We start from the raw sequence: 15,685 nt of genomic DNA, 5'->3' as shown, positions 1-15,685 counted from the left end.
TAGGGTCAACAGTCCAGAGCAATGGAGAGTGTGGAAAAGAGGTGAAGAAGCGTGTCCAGGCAGGATGGAACGGGTGGAGGAAAGTGTCAGGTGTGATGTGTGATAGAAGAGTTTCAGCTAAAATGAAAGGAAAGGTGAACAAAACTGTGGTGAGACCAGAGATGTTGTTTGGTCTAGAGACAGTGTCCCTGAGGAAAAGACAGGAGACAGAGCTGGAGGTAGCAGAGATGAAGATGCTGAGGTTCTCTCTGGGAGTGACCAGGATGGATAGGATCAGGAATGAGTACATCAGAGGGACAGCACATGTTAGAGGTTCTGGAGATAAAGTCAGAGAGGCCAGACTGAGATGGTTTGGACATGTCCAGAGGAGAGATAGTGAATATATTGGTAGAAGGATGCTGAGTTCTGAACTGCCAGGCAGGAGGCCTAGAGGAAGACCAAAGAGGAGGTTTATGGATGTAGTGAAAGAGGACATGAAGGTAGTTGGTGTGAGAGAAGAGGATGTAGAAGACAGGGTTAGATGGAGGACACTGATTGGATGTGGAGACCCTGAAGGGAAAAGCAGAAAGGAGAAGAGGAAGAAGAAGAAGAAGAAGAAGAAACAGCCAACACATCGTCAGCTTCTCCTCTGGACTCACCAGGGACCAACATGTAACATGATTGTGTGGTTCTTTACATCCGTGTGCAGTGGCCTCCACCTGTCAGACGGCTCCTGTCCTGTGTTTCACACTGGGGGGGGGGGGGGCAGAATAGATTAACATTTAAAGTCAGTCTAATCATGAGCTAAGCTGTAATAAAGTAGAATCATCTTTGTCCTCCTGGTGAACCAGTGTGAACGTCTGCAGCAGCACCCTGACACCAGCTAGTGATCTACAGCTGTGTGAGGACAGACGGGGGTCACGTGACCTCACCCCCATGCCCCCACACCCCCCCCCCCACTAGTTCTCAGACATCTTTCTGATCATGTAGTTGAGGATTCCTCCGTGGCGGAAGTACGTCAGCTCCACGTCGGTGTCGAACCTCATCAGCACCTGGAACGTCTTCTGGTTGTCCAGCTGTGGAGACAGGGACCAGTCAGCGGTAAGAAGCAGGCTGAAACAGGCTGAAACAGCCTGAAACAGGCTGAAGCAGGCTGGAGCAGCCTGAAACAGGCTGAAACAGGCTGAAGCAGGCTGAAACAGGCTGAAACAGGCTGAAACAGGCTGAAGCAGGCTGAAACAGGCTGACTGGTTCTCTAACAGACCTTAATGTCAACCACCATCCGGGGTGTGAGCGGCTCTGGGATGCTGATGGAGTAGCGCTCCCCCCCCGTCAGCCCCAGACCCTCAGCGGAGTCTCCAGGGAGGAACTCCAGAGGGATCACCCCCATCCCCACCAGGTTGCTGCGGTGGATCCGCTCGTAGCTCTCTGCTAGCACCGCCTTGATGCCCTGAAGCACAAACACACCCAGGTTCACCCAGCAGCACTCACCTGTCTCAGGTGCTTCAGTAACTCTGGGGGGGGGCTCACCAGCAGGAAGGGGCCCTTGGCTGCCCAGTCCCTGGAGCTGCCTGAACCGTACTCCTTCCCTGCTAGAACCAGCAGAGCTTCTCCTGCCTGCTGGTAGCGCTCTGCTGCGTCAAACACGTCCATCTGAGGGGGGGGGCATGAATTCAAACACGACACGCATCTCTTATTTTGCTCGTATGTTAAACAAACATGGACAGACTGACGGCTCGTATCTCCATTAACTGGTGTGTTGAGCAGCTCCTATCTCCAGGTTCTCCTGGAGTTCAGGTCCGGTTGAAAAACCAGACCCTCTATGAACTGGTGTGGTTTTCCAGTGGAGCCGCATCAGTACAACAACACTGGTTCTAAATCAGGACTCAACCGGCTCCAAAACCTCCTTGGGGGGCGCTGTCTGCTCACCGTTTCCCCCGTGGGGAGGTGGACGGTCTGCGGAGCCTGCTTGTTGAGGAACTTGTTGAAGAGGCGGATGTTGGCGAACGTCCCTCTGGCCATCACCGCATCGTTGCCACGGCGAGAGCCGTAGGAGTTGTAGTCACGAGGGGTCAGGCTGAAGAACCATGAGAACATCAAGAACGATCAATAACGTTACCAATAATCACTGATTAGTAACCCTACTGTCTATGGACACGTGTGATGGTTAGTTGTTACCTTCAGTCTCTTTAAAGGGTAACATACATGACCTGCTTTAAAGGGTAACATACATGACCTGCTTTAAAGGGTAACATACATGACCTGCTTTAAAAGGTAACATACAGTACATGACCTGCTTTAAAGAATAACATACATGACCTGCTTTAAGGGTAACATACAGTACATGACCTGCCTTAAAGAGTAACATACATGACCTGCTTTAAGGGTAACATACATGACTTGCTTTAAAGGGTAACATACATGACCTGCTTTAAGGGTAACATACATGACCTGCTTTAACATACATGACATGCTTTAAGGGTAACATACATGATCTGCTTTAAGGGTAACATACATGACTTGCTTTAAAGGGTAACATACATGACCTGCTTTAAGGCTTCTTCTACAGCTGAAGTGGGCGTGTTCACTCACCCCCTGCTGGTCAGGTAGCGCGCTGCAGCGCTGGTCCTGGCGATGTTCCCAGCAGGAGAGATGTGGTCGGTAGTGACCGAGTCCCCCAGGTTCAGCAGGACGTAGGCGTCCGTGATGGAGCGGGGGGGCTGCAGGTCCATGGTCTGATGGAGACAGGAACACGCTTCAATGTCAGCAAACATGCTTCAGTAACACGTCAGTGTCAGGGACAACAAACACGCTTCAGTAACACGTCAATGTCAGGGACAACAAACACGCTTCAGTAACACGTCAGTGTCAGGGACAACAAACACGCTTCAGTAACGCCGTCAGGGACAACAAACACGCTTCAGTAACACGTCAGTGTCAGCAAACACGCTTCAGTAACAAGTCAATGTCAGGGACAACAAACACGCTTCAGTAACGCCATCAGGGACAACAAACACGCTTCAGTAACGCCATCAGGGACAACAAACATGCTTCAGTAACACGTCTATGTCAGGGACAACAAACACGCTTCAGTAACACGTCAATGTCAGGGACAACAAACACGCTTCAGTAACACGTCAATGTCAGGGACAACAACATGCTTTAGTAACACATCAGTGTCAGGGACAGCAAACACGCTTCAGTAACACGTCAATGTCAGGGACAACAAACATGCTTTAGTAACACATCAGTGTCAGGGACAGCAAACACGCTTCAGTAACACGTCAATGTCAGGGACAACAAACATGCTTTAGTAACGCGTCAGTGTCAGGGACAACAAACACGCTTCAGTAACACGTCAGTGTCAGGGACAGCAAACACGCTTCAGTAACACGTCAGTGTCAGGAACAACAAACACGCTTCAGTAACACGTCAGTGGTAGGCGTGAGGTGAACCTGGCGCTGAAGTGGATGCTGGAGTCAGACACATTCCATCAGTCAGCTGACTGTCAGTCACGTCTGTAGACCTCCATCACACAAGCCTTAACCGGCAGGAGCATCTCTGCTCTGTTATCTCATTACAGGCCAAAGCTGACCCTGAGGAGACTCCACCTTCAGTGACACCAGGAGACTTGGTGTACATAAAGGTGTTCAGACGGAAGTGGAACATCCCCCGACGGGAGGGTCCGTACGAGGTGGTGAGGGCCACTTCCACTGCAGTGCAGGTCAAAGGATCCCCTACGTGGTGTCGTTTAAAGCATTGCTTAAAGGCACCCATTGACATTCTCAGTGACAAAGATGAAGGCCAGGGGAAGGATTCCCTGGAAGGGGGGAATGCTCCTTCTTCTCCTCTTGGCTATGATGGGGATGATGATACAGCACAGTTTCCAGTTATTCAATTCCCCAAAGAGAAGTGAGACCAATAATGATGTTAATAATCCACAGAGCAGAACTAGAAGGGAGATAAGGAGTGGTCCTGGACGTCACTGAACTCTTCCACAGGCTGGATTCACTCTAACAGACCTTTTTCCAGCTCCTACAGCTCCATTGACAGCCAAAGGTGCTGAAGGCCCACCAGGCCTGAGACAACTAACTATCACTTTCTCCATCTCACAGAAAAACAGGCGGATGTCTCCAGAGAAATGGATGTGTGTGAAAGTGTGTGTGGTTGAAAGTAACACAACAAAAATGCTCTGAGCCTAGGTGGACAGGTCCCTTCCAAGTGACTGAGAGAACAGGAACTGCAGTCCGTTTGCTGGGAAAGGGGGACACATGTTGCCACACTTCATCTACCAGACCAGACAGAGCTGACCAAGGATCTACTCTCCCTCCACTGGCTGGTGAAGGTGCCACTCCAGACCCTGATCTGGAAACAGAGGTTGCAGCCCTTGCAACCCCAGAGAGTTCCTCGGCTGAGGAACCAACAAAGGCAACGGCCTCAACTGAGGACATCGTGCAGATCCTCACAGGGGTCACGTGACTGATTATGTTATGTCATCAAATAGTTTTGTGAAACTGTCGACTTGATATTTCTGGTAACGTCTGGAGGTCATGACGTACCAACTGAGAGCCGTAAAGAACTGGTTGAAAGCAGATGGGCCCAGGTTAATACCTCCCCCTAGTCACACCTTTAGGGTATAAAAAGACATGTGATCCATTTCCTAGTTTGTACTTGAAGTTTTTCCTGTACCCAGAATATTCTGTAACAACACACCGGAGGACTTCTTCATCGTCTCCAGAGCTCTCATCATGATTAGATAAGTATTTGTTGAACCTGTCTGTCTGTCAGTATCATCGATGATGTTATTGGACTCATACTCAACCTATTGATGATATTATTGTACTGCTACTCAACCTAAACATGATTTGAATTGACAAAATATATATCTTGTGTTTAATACACTGTCTCCTGTCCTTAAGAGAAACGAGACCCCACCACACCTTCAACATGGGGAGCTGGGGGGGGTCTGGTGGAGCGTGTCGTGAAAATCAGGCCTCTAATCATGGAATGTATTGTCATGACGACTGATCCAGCCACGCTTTAAAAACCAACTACTTTTTGAACTAACTAGGTTATAAATTAACCAGATTTTAAAACTAACTAACTAGGTTTTAAACTAACTAGTTTCTGAACCAACTATCTAACCCACTAGGTTTTAAGCAAACTAGGTTCTAAAATAACTTTGTTTGGAACAAACAAACTTTCAACTAACTAGGTTTTTAAACTAACCCACTAGATTTTGAAGTGATTATCTAACTAGGTTTTAAACTAACTAACTAACTAACTCACTAGGTTTTGAACTAAGTAGGTGTTGAACTACCTAACTAGGTTTTGAACTAACTAGGTTTTAGAATAACTAGTTTTTGAACTAGGTAACTAGGTTTTTAAACTAATTACATTTTGAACTACGTTTTTAACTAACTAGTTTTTGAACTAACTTATTAACTAACCCACTAGGTTTTGAACAAATTAGGTTGTAAACTCACTAGGTTTGTCCTAACTAGTTTTTTTAAATTATTTTTAACATAAACAGTGTATTGATGTCATTAATTAATTATTGTTTGTTTATGTTTACACAGGTTTTGTTTACACTTCTACACCAATCCTGCTTCATGTGCTTTTAATTGCCACTTGGGACAAATAAAGTTTTTTGAATTTTAATTTGAACAGAGGATGAAGATTCAGGGGAAGACGGAGACTTTGCAGCAGCTTCCAATGCCTCGAGGGACCTCGGACTGGCTCTGAGCAAAGCATCTTGGGATTGATAGATCAGGATGCCCTTTGAGACATTGTTTGTGAATCTGGGCTATATAAAAATAAATAAACTTGAAACTTGAGTCAGGAGTGTCGGACAAAGTTCACTGAAGGAGATCAACTGGTGCAAAGTTCTCGTAGCCAGTGAGTTAACTGTTTCCCTTTTGACATGAAGCTGTGAAGGACAAACCACTGAATCACTTGAAAACATTATTTTCTGTACACTCCGTCTGCTGGGGTCATCACGACCCCCCCGACTCATAATTATCACAATGACTATATTTGTACTGTGAGTGCAATAGTTCACTACTAACTAGAGTTTTTTCATTATTGTGATCATCCTTCCTCGCCGTCTCTCCTTTCTCTCTGTCCTGTGAAGGTGAATGGACGTACTCACCAAACCGTCAAAGAAGGGCGGGGGCTTGATGTAGGTGGACTGGGGGTCCCAGGAGTACAGCTCATCAGAGGGGGCAGCCAGAGCGTTCCAGCGCTCGTTCACTCTCTGGACACAAGAGGTTTCACGTCAGTGACACCTCTAGTTCCAGCTCAGAACACGTTCTGAAGGTCTCCCCCAGCCCAGGGTCCCTCTACCTCGATCTTCTCGTAGACCTCTTTGAACATCGAAGGGATGACGAATGATCTCTCCACTGCCTGGATCTCCTCCCGCGTGGGCCAGATGTCCCCCAGGAAGATCTGTCTACCTTCAGCGTTCACGGCTGCAGACGACACGAGGACACGAGGACGTTACCTTCTAGCACGGCTTTGAGCTTCACGACCAAAGGTTTGGCTGTGAAGGAGATATAAACATCCTACAGGAAGAAGAAGAGGCATAAACTCTGGTGCTTCAGGGTTTAAGGGTTACCAGAGTTCAGTAGTAGAAGATGAGCGGCCAATAGGAAGCATTCTGTGGTGACAGGTAGCCTGTAGGGGACCTAGCAGATGGACTTATGACAGAGTTCAAGTCCTGCTGTGTGAAGCTCTGTTCTGGACACGGACTGTAAACCATGTTCAGATGAACTGACAACATGTATGACAAACATGTATGACGAATGGCTCCATCAACACACGCAATGTGATCAAACCATTACACGCTCACGGCCACATGGATGTAGGAAGTTAGTATTACACTCTAATATCAAACTAATGGATTAACTGGTTTACAACGGGACGTTCACGTGGAGACATGGTGAACGTTAACGGCAGTAAGGTGGATCAGACTCCGCCCCCCACACGTCCTGAACACGTCTGTCCCTACAGGGTGTCTGTTTGATCACATGACAAATGCAAGTTTAGGGGCCAAAAGGTTTAAAGAGTAGACCAGTGGACCTTTAACGACCCCATCTACACATCTGTAAAAATGTTTTATTCCTTATGAAACCACAGTCAAAGGACATTTTGTCCAACTAAATGTCCTGACTAAATTTAAAAGCGTGTGCAGCAGTCTGAGGAGCACGGACAGCAGCTCTGATCGGTAGTTATTGGTGGGATTAGTCGATGCTCTGCCTTCATCAAACCAGTGGCGCTGGGTCCACCAGTAAACCCACCTACACTTCATGCTGTCAATGGTTGGGTGATAAATCAATCAAAAAGCACAGATAAGTCCTGTTCTGGTCATATAGCGCCCTCTGGTGACCAGCAGCAGTACCACCGACACACCACAACCAGAGGAGAGGAGCAAGAACATCTCCATTCTGTCACAGATCTAGTCAAAGAAACACAGTCTGTCTCTGTGTGGACTGAGTTATCAATGTCAGCCAGTCAATACTACAGCACAGCTTCATTCATCAGAATGGTCTTAAAGCTGATCAGGTGAAGGTAGAAATATAAATGTCTCCTATGTTTGATTAAAGTTCAATCAGAATAAAAACACAGCTGCTCACCGATGGGCTCCGTCTCAAAGTCGATCCTCACGGTTCCAGCCAGAGCGTAGGCGATGACCAGGGGGGGCGAGGCCAGGTAGTTGGCTCTGGTGTTAGGGTGGACTCGCCCTTCAAAGTTTCTGTTTCCAGATAAAACCCCTGCGGCGACTAAATCCCCCTGAAACAAACCAACGCAAAGACCTGATGTCAGCTGACAGGAAAAATACTCAACCTGATTAGAAAGCACGAGTTTCCTGGTACCTGTGTGATGGCCTCCACCACCGGCTCTGGGATCGGCCCGCTGTTACCAATGCAGGTCATACAGCCATAGCCCACCACCTCAAAGCTGGCAGGAAACACAAATCAATTGTTAATGAAGCTGATTGATCAATAGATTGATTTCCCTTCAGCTGGTCTTCTTGGACTGGAAGTCCAGAACCTTCACCAATCAGATCACCAACACACCTCCTCTGGTATGTGATAGAATGTTAGCTCCCAGTAAACTCAGAGGTTTACTGGGTTTACTGGTAGTGTGTCTGCTGAGTGTGTCCTCCTCTGTTCTGTGATGGAACGTTAGCTCCCAGTAAACCCAGTAAACCCAGAGGTGTGAGGTCCTTCAGCTCCCAGTAAACCCAGAGGGTGAGGTCCTTCAGCTCCCAGTTTTGTGTGTTCCAGATCAACACCGGTTGGGGACAGAAGACTCACCCCAGTTGGGGACAGAAGACTCACCCCAGTTGGGGACAGAAGACTCACCCCAGTTGGGGACAGAAGACTCACCCCAGTCGGGACAGGTACTCCATGACCCCACTCTGTCTCAGGTAGTAGGTGACCACGCCGCTCCCAGGCGACAGGCTGGTCTTGATGTAGGGCTTCACGCTCAGCCCACACTCCACGGCCTTCTTGGCCAGCAGTCCTGGAACCAAACCAACGCTTTAAGCTCCACCCCCCGATGAAGACCCGTGACGTCCCGACAGGGGAGAAGCACCGACCTGCTCCCAGCATGACGGACGGGTTGCTGGTGTTGGTGCAGCTGGTGATGGCGGCGATGACTACGGATCCGTGACCCAGAGTGAACTCGGTCCCGTTGAACAGGAAGGGGACGGCGGCGCCGTGGCGCTCAGGAGACACCTGGAAACCCTTGAACCCGTGCTGCAAACACACAAACACAACGAGCGGGGGGGTCAAAGCAGCTCAGAGCCCACCCTCACACGTTCAGGGACCCAGAACCTTGTTGCTGAGGCGACAGCGACCCCCACCCCTCCACTGTGCATCCAATAATGCTGTCCGTCAGGCCCCACCTTTGCTCCGAGGCAGCTTTCAAAGTCTCTCTTCATGTCGGACACGGGGATCCTGTCCTGGGGCCGTTTGGGGCCGCTGCAGCACGGGACCACCGTGCTCAGGTCCAGCTCCACCACCTGAGGGAGGACAGGACCGGTGTCACTGGTGTCACTGGTGTCACTGGTGTCACTGGTGTCACTGGTGTCACCAGAATGAGAGCGCTGCTGACAGCAGACAGGAGCTCACCAGAGTGAACTCTGGGTCCTGATCCATGTCGTTGTAGTCCCTGAACATGGACACCGCCTTCAGGTACCGGCTGATGTAGGACAGCTGCTCTGCCTCCCGCCCTGCAGGGGAATAGAGCACAGAATAATCAGAGTTCACACCCCTCCCCAGGAAGGGTTTTCATCATCTACTCATCCACATCTCAACAGAACAGCGGGTAAAATCTACAGCCTGCTGAACGTTTGTGGATCATCTCAACCTTCTGTTGGTGCTCACAGCATCAGATTAACACCGTCTGGGGGCGGGGGCTCACCGGTCTGCTCCAGGTACTGGATGCTGACATCGTCCACGGGGAAGAAGGCCGCCGTGGCCCCGTACTCTGGACACATGTTGGCGATGGTGGCTCGGTCAGCGATGGACAGCTGAGCCACGCCGGGGCCGAAAAACTCCACAAACTTCCCCACGACCCCCACCTGACGGAGGTGCTGGGGACAGAAGAGACGACGGCCTGACCTCAGGGACAGGAAGTAAAGGTCATGAAGGTCACACACAGGTGAGTGGTGTCATTACCTTGGTGACTGTGAGGACGATGTCGGTGGAGGTGATGAGTTTGTCTGGGGTCCCACAGAGCCGGTACCCCACCACCTCAGGGAGCACCATGCTGATTGGCTGGCCCAGCATGACGGCCTCTGCCTCGATCCCGCCCACCCCTGGAGGTAATGAAGGTAATGGGATAAACAGGTAATTAGACTCTGGGTGTCTTCTCCGGCTCCACACACGTCTACAGTTACGCTACTTCCTGTTTGTCCACACTGTCTTACCCCAGCCCAGTACTCCCAGCCCATCGATCATAGTGGTGTGTGAATCCGTCCCCACCAGGCTGTCGGGGTACAGGTAGCCATCACGGTGGAACACCACTCGGGCCAGGTACTCCAGGTTGACCTGGTGAACGATCCCCGACCCAGGAGGGATGATCCTCATGTTCTTGAAGGCTTTGGAGCCCCACTGGGAGGAATGGGGAGAATGGGAGCATCACTGCTGGTTAAACAGGACTATCCTCACGTCAGAACAAAGACCTCACGCTGGGGGGGTCTGGAGGTCGTACCTTTAGGAACTGGAACCTCTCTCTGTTACGCTCAAACTCCAAGTCCTGGTTTTTCTGAAGGCTGTCAGACCTGGAGACAAAATCAGTTTGATAGTTAAGGTAGTGAAAGTTAAAGTAGTTAAAATTAAATTAGTTAAAGTTAAAGTAGTTAAAATTAAAGTAGTTAAAGTTAAAGTAGTTAAAGTTAAAGTAGTTAAAGTTACAGTAGTTAAAGTTAAAGTAGTTAAAGTTAAAGCCTTGGAAAGAGAAAATCGTTTGTAGTTTAGGGGTTAAATGCAAAATAAAACTGGATTTTTCCAGCACTCATGTCAAACTATAGCTTGTCAAAGATAAACACTGATTAATGTGGAGAGAAAAACACTTTGATGTATTTCTTGGTGACCTCCTGTAGCCTCACTGTGACCTGATGGTGAAGGTGATTGATCCTGGTCTTACTTCCTGTTAAAATCCACTTGGATGGAGTGATCGATGACGAGGTCAGCTGGGCACACGGGGTTAATCTTCTCTGGATCACCACCGAGTTTCACTACAGCATCGCGCATGGCTGCAAAGTCCACCACAGCAGGGACCCCCCTGAGAAGAGTTCAGACGCCACGGTGGATTCAGAAAACCAGGACCGGAACCAGAACCTCAGTTAAACATCACATTAATACTGACAGCAATACGTTCATGAATATCAGTTCATAATTAATATATAGTTAGAGATGAGCAAAAATAAAATAAAGGACTGAAATAAAGAGTCAGCAAGGAAGAACCTGGTCAAACATCTTTTGTGTCACATGTTCTAAATGTCTGGAATGATCTTCACACCACCTTAAATGTAGAATCACCTCCACCTAGTCATACTTTAATAACCTTTAAAATCAACCTCGACAGAAAAATGCACCTATTTTAACCGCGTGTCTTTTGTCTGTGTGTATTAACCTGTTCTACCTGTCATTTAGTGAACTCTGGTGTGTGTAACGTGTCCTTTGGGACTGTGTCTTGTCCTTCCTGGAGAAGAGCTATTGTAATCCAATGGGAACTTTTCCCTTGTTAAATAAAAGTTAAATAAAATTAAAAAATCAGCTCAAAGATTTAAAGAAAAAGGTTCAAACTAAATAGGGATAATAAATCCACGGAGAGGTGACTGAGGTCATGCAGGAGAAATCTAAGCAAAAACATTCAAAACAACAGCCAAAACAACAAAATTCACACATAAAAACCTACGGGTATAGTTTAATCCACCTCTGAAACATCATACAACAGACAGCAGCGTCTACATACGTGAAGTCCTGCAGGATGACACGGGCCGGTCTGAACGGGACCTCCACCGTCTGGGTCTGGGTCTGCCTCCAGTCCAGGATTCGTTCCACATCTGAGCTCTTGATCAGAAACTGGTCACAGTTCCTGACGGCCGACTCCAGGAGGACCCGGATGGAGAACGGCAGGCGGTCTGAGGGACAGGCAGACGGTGAACCTCTGGACTATATGACCCTCTAGGAGCTACATGAGGAGCAGAACAGAAGTCACAGCGTGTGGGTTCAGCACTGCGGTGATGTTACCATATCTGGGATCTCCAAGTTTGGAGAGGTTGTAAAACAGCTGCGTTGGGTCTTTGGGGTCCAGAGGCTCAACTATGTGTTGAAAAGGATTCTTCACATTTGCAGACATCCTCCTCTATGTGTTGATTGTAATCTGAAAGAAGAAAGTAAAGCTTTACTCTTCTTTATTAAATAGAGAGCAGCAATAATAACCAGTTTATCCCGGGGAAATCACTTATGACTAAAAAACAAACACCTGGTGAGCTCAACTGAACTAGAATTTGACTTACATTCAAGTCATGAGTTGTCTAAGGCTGGAGTTTTTTATTTTGTTCCACAAATAATTATTTGGTCCACCTGATGGAGTTGTTGAAGTAACTAAAACCATGGATGACAGCATGAACTCCTTCAGCTCATGTGTGCAGGTGAAACAGATAAAACTGATCCGATATTGTCCACAAACACTCTCACTCAGTGATTTCCTTCCACCTTTCAAACATTTAACGGTAGAGAACTGAGACACACACGTGAGTCTGTGTCTCTTTATAACAGCAGTTATAACAGCTCTTTATAACAGCATTTCTTGTTGCAACACTTAGCGTGAAAATGGACAGATTAGCATAAGAGGTCGTAGTCCGCACGAGGACAAGGGTTCGTGAACTCTTACCTCATGTTTCACAAATCTTACGTAACAAAGTCTTTAGAGGTGGGGGCTGTTTGACAGGCTGTGTTTGTTCAATAATTAGATGAATTTGATTGTAAAAACTGACAAATCCTGATTTGCAACAATCGACCTGGATGTTATCTGTGTGAAAGGTCAGCTGACACAAAGGCCTCCAATGGGGAGCGAGCAGATACGTGTGCCATCCCACGCTCTGCTGCAAAGTGATGTTATAATGGTGTGTTACGACATAACACCTGTCGGCACAGGTGCTTCACGTCTAAACGTTCTGTCTGATGATCCACATGAAACAGGATGAAGAAGAGATGTGACTGAAACGATGATGAAGAGATGGAACCTTCATCTTCCTCTCTCCTCTTCACTTCAACCTAAATAATCCACAGCAAGCTCAAACCTCAGTCAGGTGTTCATCCTGGTTCTACAGGAGCTGACCAGAAGGTTCCTGTTTAAACGAACACCCATGTGTGTAAGACCAGCCTCCAGGATGTTACAGGACGACGGTCATTCAAAACGGCACCATAAAATAAAATGCTTCATAAAGAATACACATACTTTATATATTATTATTCTATGACAAAATGCTAGTACAGATTGTGTTTTTTTCCTTTAAAGAAGCCAATTTAATGCAGATATTCCTGTCTAATGTCACACATCCGCGTCCTGTGTGTTAGCATTAGCTTCTGGCTAAAATGTCAACATTTACACATCTGTGCGTTTTGTAGGAACACAATAAAAATAAACACTAAAGCAGCGGTTCTGTGTGTGTGTGTGTGTGTGTGTGTGTGTGTGTGTGTGTGTGTGTGTGTGTGTGTTAGTGTGTGTGTGTGTGTGTGTGTGTGTGTGTGTGTGTGTGTGTGTGTGTGTGTGTGTGTGTGTGTGTGTGTGTGTGTGTGTGTGTGTGTGTGTGTAGGAGACATTAAACGGGTTTAAAGACGTCAGCGGCTGTCAGTGTGTCTCCAGGACAGGACGGTCAGAACTTTAGCCGGAAATTAAACTTTAACTTCAGCTGCTGAGAAACACAAACCATCATCTTTTAATTGAACCATTGATTTATAAAAGCTTACCTTCAGGAGCAGCAGAGGAGAATCCGCAGTTGGACCTCAGGACAGACTCACAGTGGAGCCGCTGTGCCGTCAGGACGTCACTTCCGCCCACCGCGATAACAACTTCCGGTTAGAGCCTGTAATCACAATAAAAGCATGAATATACAGTAAACATTTCATGACAGAGTTTAAAATGTCAGTTATTTTTACATTATGAAAACCTGCAGATGCTTCACCAAAGACAGTCTCTGCAGTTTGTGTAGAGACGACATTGTTCTGTAGGAATTAAAGAGTTAACAGGAACTACGGCTTTCAAATTAAAAGTAGATTTAAACCTCCCAGAGCCAGACTCACGTCAGAAAAAATATGTCTCTATTCTGATATAAATCTTGTCCAATTGTAGTTGAAGTTGATGTATTAGAAAATAACAATTTTCTAATACAATTACCTTTATTTGAAAAACTATATTTTAGTAAATTCTGTACTAACTCAATATTCAGGGATGCAGGTGGCGCTGTCGGGTCCAGTCTGTGTGGAGTTTGTGTGTTCTCCCTGTTTCTGCGTGGGGACAGTTAAAATATTACGATTTCCTAATAACCATTTAATTATATCGTTTTAATTATTATAGGTTTGGCGTATGCAGGGAGAGGTTCATGAAAAAAACCTTTTTGAGAGAAGAAGAAAAAAAAGGGGGGCGCTGTTTTTATAAATAATAATTTTTAAAAAGCAATTAAAAAAAAGCAAACAACGGGACTAATGATTGGTGATGACTACAGGCTTCACTTGTGTTTTAATGATGTACTAAAGTCTTATCACGTTTTCCTTCAGAGAAGAAACAGCCTCTTGTTTGATTGGCTGTGAGTAGCTCAGATGTGGACCTTGTGAATTTGCTGGTCTGTTCCACTGGATGCAAATTCAGTATATTGATCTGCTGCAGGGAGTCTGACGTGTCAGGAGGATGTAGCTCACCTTATTGTCCACCAGGTGGCGCCAAAGGTCTTTAAACGCAGTCTGTGTATTTACCGTTCAGGGACCTATTACAATGATTTGTTAACGGGGATGGGGGGGGGGATCATCCCCCTCTCTGCTTTGTACATCTCTGCTGATTAAAGTTAATGGACAGGTTGGGACTGGTATTCACAGACTGTTGATCGTCGCTCAACTTACTGGTTGTGTTTTGGTTTGAACTTTGACAGAGATGTGATTTTTGAGTGTCTGTTTGACCTCTGAACAAAACTGACATGTTTGATAATGTATCCAAAGCTGGTTAAGTCAATCTACTGGACGTTAAGAAAGTTCTTGAAGACATTTAGTCAGAAACAAAACGTCTTCAAGAACTTTCTTAACGTCCAGTGGATTGACTTAACCAGCTTTGGATAACCATGACCTGGATGACTGAGAACCTACACAGACATGTTTAACAATGTAATTTCTCATCATTAACATTTATTTGTGAAAAAATTATTGACGTGTTCTCATATTCTGCTGTAACTCGACTCTTATCCACACAGTTCAATTCAGAACATTTTCTCCTGAATACATAAAATTAAAATAATCACATACTGTAAAAAATTGAATTCATTAATTCATCCATTGAATTACATTCTTTACAAGTGGAAGGTTTTTAGACTGTGGATATTTAGTTAGTCCCAAAGTAGGAACATTCCTTGTCCGGTTAGTTGGTGGTCATAAAGGAGATTGGACCAAAGCTTCACCTGAAGATGTGTCTCTCCTGATACCGACTGACCTTCTGAACTGTTCCAGTCATGTGAGAATAGTATTGCAGGTCCCAATAAATGCCTGAAACTGTACATTATAGGCTTTATTGTGAGCAGTCTGAGACGCCTGCAAGAAGTTGTTAATTAGCATCTTAATATGCTAATTCAGTCATAGATGGTTTATCTCGATCAGTGACAGGCTCTTAAACACAGATTTAAATATCATTGTGAAATTAATTGGAGGATTATAAAGAGACAAATTCACTTTCAAGATCACGCATTAATTCTTAATCCATGAAAACATATGTGCTGCATATTTGTGATATATTTTACTTGTGTTACTTCCAGACGCCTCATAATGCAGTTGGTTTATTTTGAAGACTTGTAGTTCAAAACGTTCTTATAGACGGTCTTTTTCTCCATAAAAACTACAACTACCATGTGTCCCGCGCTACAGGCGCAGTGCCGCTGTCACCAGAGGATGCTGCGCTGAGTCGCAGTGAGTGAGTGACGTAAAGC

General features: G+C 46.3%; 1 protein-coding gene across 1 annotated transcript; it reads right to left on the bottom strand.

Annotated features, from left to right (window-relative positions):
- On the bottom strand, positions 1-13,585 carry aco1 (aconitase 1, soluble). The gene is made up of 21 exons (XM_068308025.1): positions 13,470-13,585; positions 11,745-11,877; positions 11,467-11,635; positions 10,636-10,773; positions 10,201-10,270; positions 9,917-10,100; positions 9,666-9,805; positions 9,409-9,580; positions 9,117-9,217; positions 8,891-9,007; positions 8,582-8,741; positions 8,370-8,505; positions 7,854-7,938; positions 7,614-7,770; positions 6,325-6,449; positions 6,131-6,235; positions 2,572-2,714; positions 1,909-2,056; positions 1,510-1,632; positions 1,244-1,429; positions 1-1,055 (listed from the first exon to the last, which is right to left on the bottom strand). The coding sequence occupies exons 2-21, from the start codon at positions 11,851-11,853 to the stop codon at positions 939-941; spliced, it is 2,685 nt and encodes an 894-aa protein (XP_068164126.1). The 5' UTR covers positions 11,854-11,877; positions 13,470-13,585; the 3' UTR covers positions 1-938.
- Between the last annotated feature and the right edge of the window lie 2,100 nt (positions 13,586-15,685).

The sequence above is a fragment of the Antennarius striatus genome, chromosome 23 (assembly GCF_040054535.1).
Source record: "Antennarius striatus isolate MH-2024 chromosome 23, ASM4005453v1, whole genome shotgun sequence".
NCBI classification, from domain to species: domain Eukaryota; kingdom Metazoa; phylum Chordata; class Actinopteri; order Lophiiformes; family Antennariidae; genus Antennarius; species Antennarius striatus.
This window is presented reverse-complemented; position numbering and strand designations above follow the sequence as displayed.